The sequence below is a fragment of the Acanthisitta chloris genome, unplaced genomic scaffold (genome assembly GCF_000695815.1).
Source record: "Acanthisitta chloris isolate BGI_N310 unplaced genomic scaffold, ASM69581v1 scaffold38013, whole genome shotgun sequence".
Classification (NCBI taxonomy): Eukaryota; Metazoa; Chordata; class Aves; order Passeriformes; family Acanthisittidae; genus Acanthisitta; species Acanthisitta chloris.
In genome coordinates, this window is record NW_008664958.1 from 874 (window position 1) to 10046 (window position 9173).

The 9173-nt window shown below is 42.1% G+C and overlaps 1 protein-coding gene across 1 annotated transcript; it reads left to right on the forward strand.

Moving 5' to 3' along the window:
* The first annotated feature begins 388 nt into the window (after positions 1–388).
* Positions 389–5770, forward strand: LOC103799239 (chromosome unknown open reading frame, human C21orf59). The gene is made up of 6 exons (XM_009071544.1): positions 389–554; positions 1510–1577; positions 3117–3275; positions 3756–3887; positions 5203–5298; positions 5384–5770. Exons 1-6 carry the CDS (start codon positions 389–391, stop codon positions 5492–5494), a joined length of 732 nt encoding a protein of 243 aa, XP_009069792.1. The 3' UTR covers positions 5495–5770.
* Positions 5771–9173: the final 3403 nt, after the last annotated feature.

A 9173-nucleotide genomic window follows, 5' to 3' on the forward strand; every position in this document is an offset into this window, starting at 1 on the left:
CAGCCCATCTGTATGTGCTGTGCTCCTGCCACAGTGTCTGTGTGGAGTGTCAGACTGTTCCGAGGCCACTCTGAGATTCAGACAGTCAGCTAAAGCTGGCTAGGAAAATGCCAAAAAGAAAAGGTTTATGGCCAGCAAGTACCATCTAGGTTTGCATCTCTGCATGTATCATTTGATACACTTTCATATGTATGTGAAATGTAGGAATTTTAATGAAATGACAGTATCTCTAGCTATCTGTGTGTGTTTATATCCCTTATTATTGATTCCCTGTACTTAGGTGTTTAAAAACTGAAGGCTGGGGGTAAGCCTGCATCATGTGAAAGGCTTTGTAAACGGTCTGTAATAACACAGACTTCTAATCTTGTTCTCTAAACACCTTAAAGAGATGGAGGAGCTGGCGGAGCATGGTATTTCCTTGCCTTACAATATGCAAGGACTGACAGAGGAGCAAATTGAGGAGCTGAAGTTAAAGGATGAGTGGGCAGAGAAGTGTGTCCCGAGTGGTGGAAGCGTTTTCAGGAAGGATGAAATTGGCCGAAGAAATGGTCATGGTAAGTCAAGTGTAAATGTTTGTTTCCTTCCCTGCAGACACAGGCAATCTGTAATATAACACAAACACCTAATTGTGGACCTTTCACTTTTACATCAGTGTCCTGGAAGAAAAAAAACCTGAGTAGATACCAAGCGTCCATTTGATCCAGGCCAGTGTGTTAGCCAGCTCAATTATAAAAATCATCTGTAAATAACTGTATCAAATGCAGTCACAGTTTTGTTCAGTGGTAGCAATTCCAGGAGCCTGTTTTCCCAGGGGAATAGCCAAACTATCAGTTACATACACAGGAATTCTATCTTGGGTTAGGATCTGGGGTGATGCTCATTTACAAGCTATAAAGCAGTATATCTGTTCAGCACATGAACAGTCACCAGTAGCAAGTTTGGCTGTTTCACTTTAATTCACTCTCATTGTCTGCTATTGTACAGCGCACAATATTCCAGCAGGGAAAAAGCCTTGTTTTATGTTGCAGATGGTATGGGATTATGGTTGTTGCTTTATACTCAGTACCTTTGTCCCAGATGAAGTTCCGAGTCATAGAATCGTGGAGTCACAGAATTGTTTGGGTTTCAAGCACCTTAAAGAGAATCCATCCAGTTCCATGCCCTGCCATGGACAGGAACACCTGCCACTGGACCAAGTTGCTCCAAACCCTGTCCAGTCTGGCCTGGAACACTTCCAGGAATGGGGCAAATATTGGTCAGATGTCTTTGGGGAAAAGTAAGTTTGGTTGTCCCATGAGTAACACTGGTTTGGTTTGTAAGTTAGTAAGAAATATGAGTTAGTGAGAAAGGAATGAACTATCCAGCTGGTAAACAGGCTGTATTTTAGGAGTATCTCCTGCTTTATGGTTTAACAGTGTTTCATTTGCTCACAGTGGAGTACAGACAGGTTCTGTGCTTGGTTTCTTTACAGTAAGTGCAGACTATGAAATATTTGTCTCTTATTTTTAGCTCCAAATAAAAAAATGCAGCAGGTTATAAAGAAGACAATAGAGGAAGCCAAGGCAGTAATCTCTAAGGTAAGTTTCCTCGGGTGGTATGTGGACCTTTCTTAACAGGTGCTGTGGAGTTGGGCAGCTGAAACAAAACCAGACTTTTTCAGTGCAAAGGCTGACAGGTTTTGAGAAGTATCACAAAGTGATGTGAATAGTATAATAAAAACAGCCATTTCTGTTAATGATTTTCTTCATGGCTGTTGGCAAGCTGGTCCAACAGGTTAAGGAATCAGATACTAAACTCCAGGTGAATGCTAGCAGCCAAGCCCACATGGAATGATTAAATTACATTCAATTTTATCCACCTGCTCTTAATTTGTTGTTGATGTGTTCTTTGGGCGAATGTTTGTCTTACTTTTTGATGAAAAATTAACTGAATTCTGTGCTGCTCCTGGAGTTAACACAGTCTTTGGAGTTTTATGTATAATTAGGTGAAAAATGTGTTCTAATCTCTCAGATTATCACAGAATCCTAGACAGGTTTGGGTTGGAAAGGACCTTAAAGCTCTCATCCAGTTCCACCCCCTGCCATGGGCAGGAACACATTCCACTAGCCCAGATTGCTCCAAGATGTGTCCAACCTGGCCTTGAACACTTCCAGGGATGGGACAGGGATTAGGCTTTGGTTTGACAAGCACTTGGGTGTATGCTCAGTCCCAGTGGCTGTGTTTAAAGACAGGCGTGAGGGAATGCCCTGGTGGGACGTGGTCTCAGGTATTCACTTTGCCAAATCTGTAGATGCACTGTGTTATGTCTCAGCTTTTGTAGGAGTTTGAAACACAAAATAAGTAATATTTATGATTAGATTTCTTTGGTGAATGAAGTTAAGGATAGTTTAGGAACTGGTATGTAAGGTTCATCGCTTTGTAATGATGAAAATGAAGAAATGTGCCTGTGTACTTAATTAAGACCAAAAGGCTGATCCCCTGAGATGGAGCACCCAGTTATACTGGGCAGTGAACCAGATCAGGAACGTCCACAAGGAGGCAACAGTCCCTTACCTTATTACTTAAAACACTGAAACTGTTAAATCTGTGAGCAAAAACTTTATTCCTTCTCTTCCAGATGGGTCATGTTTCTCCTCTGTCTGTTGTGGTAGGATTTGGAATGATCTCAAATATCTGATCCTACAGATCTCTGTGAGCTGTGCAATATGTCAATGTTTACACTTCTGCTCACATGTGCTCTATTTTTTCCACTTAGGTTTTGGGCCCCTGCTCTAGCACTCACTTGAATTCTTCTGGTTTGAATCACATTCATGAGTGCTTGAAACCAAAGCCTCCCTGTCAGTTTCCATGGGCATATGTGTCCTGGTTTGAGTCCTGTGTCCCACAGGCAGTTGGCCCTAAAAGCCTCCTGCACAAATCAATGAAGCAAGCTAAACAGAGGGGGCCAGAGTGATGTACACAGAAGTCAGTATTCCAGTGGGAAAATTTTCACTCTTAATGTCTTTGTGCAGCCAGTTAGCTCTGCTCAGATATACCACCTGAACCTTGAACTGGCTCCAAAGCAAAGCGTTTCTGCAGTTTTGTTTAATTTACCAATGATCCTGTCTGTATTGCAGAAACAAGTTCAGGCCAATGTGTGTGTTACTCTGGAGATGGTGCAGGATGCCTTGGAGCAGCTCCGAGGGGCTGTGATGATTGTGTATCCCATGGGATTGCCTCCACATGACCCAATTAGGATGGAGTTTGAAGATAAAGAAGACCTGTCAGGAACTCATGTATGCAGTAATGTATTCCCATTCTGTGTAGTCCTTGGGCTAAGCATGTTCTATGCTGTTCTCCATCTTATCAGTGCTGGCTGATTTCACTTACATGACAAGTTTGTTTTTTTTGGTTTATAGTTTGTGTAAAAACACACCAATAGCTTAACTAGAAATAGAATGAATAAAGTTAATTTCAAGTGTTGTATACAAAGTGCAGTTAAGTCTGGGTTTCATTTTAAATAGCTTGTCATTTCTTTCTAAGGCCACTGTGGAGAATTTATTGCCCAAAGTGTTTATATTGGATCAAGAATGGGTAGAATACAAATGAAAATGCCATAGATTAGTATGAGGAGAAAGATGTAGCAGGAGTGTAAAATGCACTGGCATTTATGTCAGAAATTCCAGAAATATTTTTTTCCCTAGAAAAATTTTCTGGTTTTGAAACAAAGCAAGAAACAACCCCCCCCAACACTTCACCTTGTTTATTTGTCACAGGCTGGACTTGAAGTTATAAAGGAATCAGAAGCACAGTTGTGGTGGGCAGGAAAGCAGCTGCAAGAAACAAAGTTGCTCTCTGACTATGTAGGCAAAAATGAGAAAACAACGATCATTGTCAAGATCCAGAAAGTAAGTGTTTCTGTGAGCTTTCTCCACAAGTTCCTCACCTTTGGCTGTCTATTCTCTGTGGAAGAGAATTGTCCGTAGGTGTATAAAGTGATTAGATTAATTCTGGCTTGAGCATCTTAAAACTGTACATCTCTTTTAAGGTTTGAATGTATTATATCCTGAGTTTTCCTTTAGTAATTCCTTTGCCTGTCAGTTACATACTGTAGTTGCTGTCACTTGCTCCATAGCACTTCTGTGAAGTACAACAAAGAGTTATTTAAAAACAGGTGAAATACAAACTGAAAAGCTTTATGGCAAATCCTGTCAGCCACAGGTGTCTGCAGTGCATCCCTCAAAGAGAAGTCAGGTGATTTATGTGTTGGTCATTTAGAAGACCAGAATTGCTTTCTCTTCCCTCTCAGGAAAACTGAAAAATGGTGTGGCAGATGAACAGGCACTGAAGTGCAACCTCCCAGGAGAGTTGTCTGTTTAATTAGCTGATGGACCTCTTCAGAGAGTGCAGAGTACTTCAGTGGTTTCTCTCTGCCTAAACCTCCTCAGACCCTCTTTGTTCTAGAGAGCATCCCTCATCTCCATGCAAACTGTTCTGTTTGCTGTTGCTGACAGTACCTGTTATCAGCTGTTTTTTGTTGTGTGCATCTTTTCTTCCAGGAGGATAGTTGCCTGGAAAATAAAGTCTTTCATTTGTAGTGTTTTGTAACTGCCTTCCTCCCCTGCTTTATGAAGTCCTATGCAATCATGAGCCTGTATTAACAGGGGAGCTAAAGATGGATGGGGCCCATCGTGGGACATCTAAAATGACCTTAAAACAGATTTATTATGTCTTTTAAAGTGGAAGTTTAAGTAAAATAGACTCAGTGCTGTTTCATCTTCCACTGATGTCCACAAAATTGACAGCATGATTCAGATGCTGAGATTAAAAAATAATCCTCACTTTAAAAAATACCCCTCACTTCCCTGTGAGGGTGGTGAGGCACTGGCACAGGTTGCCCAGGGAAGCTGGGCCTTCCCCATCCCTTGAAGTGTTCCAGGCCAGGTTGGACAGGGCTTGGAGCAACGTGGTCTAGTGGAAGGTGTCCCTGCCCATGGCAGGAGGTGGGACTGATTGATCTTTAAGGTCCTTCCCAACCCAAACCAGTCTGGGAATCTGTGAATGCAGCAGCAGTTTCTCAGCGTTTATTTTCCTGTTCTCAGGGACCTTATTAAATTTGGGAAATGCTGTTGTCTGAAGGAAGGTTTTTGCTCTCTCTTTATTGCAGCTCCTGCTCTGTATCACAAATGCCATTGTCAATAGCGTTTACCGTTTCCCTTTCAGAAAGGACAAGGAGCTCCAGGGCGTGAGCCTCTGGTTAGTCATGAAGAGCAAAAAGAGATGATGCTGTATTACTACAGAAAGCAGGAGGAGCTGAAGGTAACTCCTTGCTGCCTTAGAGCTGTGCTGCTCCAACAGGAGCCACAGGCTGTGCTCCTCACTGCCTTCTGCTCCTCTCTTACAGAAGCTGGAGGAGGATGACAACGACTCCTTTCTAAATGCTGAGTGGGCAGACAGCCATGCTTTGAAAAGGCAGTTTCATGGTGTAAAAGACATCAAATGGGGTCCAAGATGAAGCCCTGCAAACCCCTTTTTAAGGTGTTTGTTTGGTAGTCTTGTTTGCAGTGAGGAGTTGTGTGTGGTAGATTCTGCTGGCAGAAGCTGAAATTGTCACTTCCGTGGCCTTAGATGTTCAAGAAATGTTCACATTTCTCTGTAACTGCAGCAGCACTTGTCTCTGCAAAGAACTGAACCAATTCTTGTGAAGTTTGGTATTTTATTAGAAACTTGTAACTAGAAATGTTAACCAATTTCAGAGATGATAGATCTAGTAAATATGCACTGGAGTGTTTGGTGGTGCTTTGGGTGGTTTTTAGAGTTCCTTCTCACTCTTGCATTACTGTTAGATGTTGTGATCTGTAGAACGTAATTTATTTTATAAGAAATCAGTTTTCCTAGGCTAATCCAGAAAGAGTTAATGATTTTTGTGTGCTTGTTTGCATTTCAACGTAGCTGATGCCAAACTATAATTTTTTTATGACTTAACCTCTTAACACTTGTTTAAAGGAAGTATTTTCATATAAACACAACACAAAAATTGTTGTGGAATGGTTCATTTTCATTCTTTTGGTTTAGTTTACATTGACATTGGACAACATATTAATAAAATTCAGTTTAACAAGCTGCTGCCCATAATGCTGCTGTGTAAAGGTTGACAGAAACCTGTATACAAAAATAGGCATCATTTGCAAGTAGATTGAATAAATAAAACCAAGTTTAATAGGGCATGGTCTCTAAGATGAAAGTGAAAAATGATCATTTTTCTATTAGTGTGGTCAAGGATCAAGTTAAAACTCAAATGTTTGCTGAACTCACAGCTGGAAGATTGAATGCAGTAAAGATAATTAGTGCCATTCAGTGAACTATTGATGTTGGTTTTACTTCAATCACTGATCTTTTTACTTTTAGGAAGGTTTGGTGTCTGGTAGTTTTTCTTGGATCTCAGCTTTACAGTAACATGGTGTTTTACTGAAAAAAAATCAGCATGTAGGATTTTTCTAAGTTGCAAAACTTCAAATATTTTATATTTAAAATCTGTTTGGAATTATTTCTATGTAGCTAGAAAACAGGTTTTTAACTGAACACTTTTTTTTCTCCACTTTGTCAGAGGAAAATCGGTGTCCTGTATAGCTCTGGAGACAACCATTCCCATAGCTGAAAGCTCTTTTCCTGGTGTGCTCCTTTGCCATCATCAGAGTGGAGTGAAGAAAGTCTGGAAATACTTAATTTCTTAATGTCTCTGGCATTGCAACCCCCAGTAGTGTGGTGGATGTTCTTGATCCATCACTGGGATGGGAAGCACTCAGTGAAATTGCTAGAAGATTGTGGAAGTCCTTGACTTATCATAAAGGTTGTTAAGTCTCCTGGCTCCGGCTCCTGCTCAGTCCTGCCAGGTATCAGAGGCCCAGATTGCTAGAGGTGTTGCTGTTGCTCCTAGAGATCCCAAACCTCTCCCAGCAGTGCTCTCCTTATCCATGGGGATTTGTGTGAATGTTGTCTGAGGGCCCAGAGTTCAAAACAGGTTCTGCCTTGAGTAATTATTTTGTTTGGACAACTATATAGATATGCTTAAAAAAAACCCAAATGACTTTGTAGATTAATGACTTGTTGCACATTTGTTCTTCTCTTTCCCGGCAATGTTCTAAAATATTTACATCCTTTTGGCAGCCAGAGGAAATGTAACCCTGTTTATGAGCTCTTAAAGCAGGTTTTGTGGCCATATGGCACATTTTGTATCCAGAGGGGAGTTAGGGTGAGTTACAGCCCTGTGGTTCCCAAATTTCACTCTTCCAAGGATAGCTCTGTTTCCTCTGCTGCTTGTGACAACATTTCCCTTCCCCAAAATCACTTCTCAGAGCTGACTGAGAACACATGGGTTTTATCCTGCCAACCTGGGAGGGAGGTTCCCAAAAGATGGACTGCCCATATGCCCCCTGAGGTGGAGATTTGCTCCAGTACTGGGGCTTGCAACATGACCTTACCTGGTGGTGCTTGTTTGTTGGAGTTTATGTACACTGGAACAATTTCTTAGCAGAAGCACTTCCTTGTCTGCTCCTCATCATTTGAAAGTAGCTTTTTTTAGTTACTTGGTCATAACTGCATTGAACTTCACGGCCTTGGCAGGGAGCTTCCCAGATGTTTTGTATCAGTTATAGTGAATCCTTGAAAATATCCAGCTGAAGCCCCCTTACCAATAGAGCTTTCGTCTTCAATTAGCATTGTTCTAAGGAGTTTGTTCTGGGGACTCCCAGCCCTGTAAGTAACTGATGTCATTGCTGGCTTTTGGCCATTTGATTTATTGCCCTTGATACTAGGAAAGTATTCCATAGCAGAGGAGGCAGAGTGGAATAATGGAAGCAGTCAAGAAGTCTGGTTATCTTTCCAGGACTTGTTGAGAGTTACTGTTTCAGGGAAAAAGAGACTTAAATTATGGTAGGACAGAGAATTCTGAGCGAGTGTTTGACCAGGACCTTTGATTATGGAGCTTATAGTATTCCCAATTCCTCTCTAAAAGTGAGGGAAAAGCAGGCATAGAAGGTATTTAACACAGAAGAAACTCCATTTTATTCTGTACATCTCTGCTGTTCATTGCTGTAATTGGTGCTATTTTCTTCTTTAGCTCAGAAAAATTTCCACAGGATTGATGCTCTTCTGAGTATTTGTGGATCTCTTGTGGTGGCCATATCACCATCCTGATGAATGGAAATAGTTTCCACATCTGATTTCACTCCTTTTCTCCTTCCTCACACGCATACGGTTTTGCTTTCCCAGGTTGCTGCAGACTGATCTCACCTCAGCTTGCTCCCAGCCCTGCCCACACCTCCCTCCCTCTGCCCTGCCAGTCACAGGTGTCTCCCTGGAACCACTGGGGTGACTCCAGGGGGTTTTGGCCACGACGTCACCCCAGTGTTGGGTTCCATATCTGAGTGGCTGCTGATAAAAGGTGAGAGTTTTGGAAGGATTTCTTTACTGCTTCCTGCAACCTCACCCAGGGATTCCTGGTGACACTCAGGGCTGTTTTCACGGCAGGAGTGAGGAGTTCAAACAGTCACAGCAGCACTGCACGTTGTCTTCCAGCAGGTTTAGGTGTTGATGCTGTGTCATGTCTTTTTCAAATGCCTGTCACTCCCCCAGCCATGCTCCAAACAAGTTGCAAGTGCTCCTTTGTAGTATTTTCTCCTTAGACTGCTCTTGTGGGCAGTTGCAGGGATTTTCCTCCTGAAATTCCATCCCACTGCCAGCCCTGAGTCCCCTCTCAGTGGTGTTGCTGCTGCCCCATGGTGCCCTGCCCGAGGATGCTTCTGCCCCCAGCCTGGGAATGAAGTGGAGACTGGCGACTTCTGCTGCTGTTTTCTTCAGGCTTGGGGCAGGTAAATACATTCCTCATTATTTTTCTTGTTTCTCTGCTGGATACTTTTTCTTCAGAGGGTATTGGTTCACAAAGATAGAAACAATTTGATATATGTTTCTCAGGTTTTTCCATGTTTGTCTTCACTCTGACTTTCAGACTGCTGTCAACAGAGAACATTTGGGAATGAGGTGAACCACTAATTGATAGCTTTCCCTAATTAGACTTGGAAAGTTTACGCAAAAAGAATAAACAGCAACCCAAATTCAGACTATAAATAATTCAGTCAAGTGAACAGATCCTGAGTGAAGCTCAACCTCCTGGCCTGGAGCAAACGCTGCTTTCC

Bases quoted from the DNA above. Each gene is read 5' to 3' on its own strand.
- LOC103799239 (XM_009071544.1), top strand. From the start codon at position 389: ATGGAGGAGCTGGCGGAGCATGGTATTTCCTTGCCTTACAATATGCAA. The intron at 555-1,509 runs GTAAGTCAAGTG...TCTTATTTTTAG, and splicing joins TGGCCGAAGAAATGGTCATG to CTCCAAATAAAAAAATGCAG. The intron at 5,299-5,383 runs GTAACTCCTTGC...CCTCTCTTACAG, and splicing joins GAAAGCAGGAGGAGCTGAAG to AAGCTGGAGGAGGATGACAA.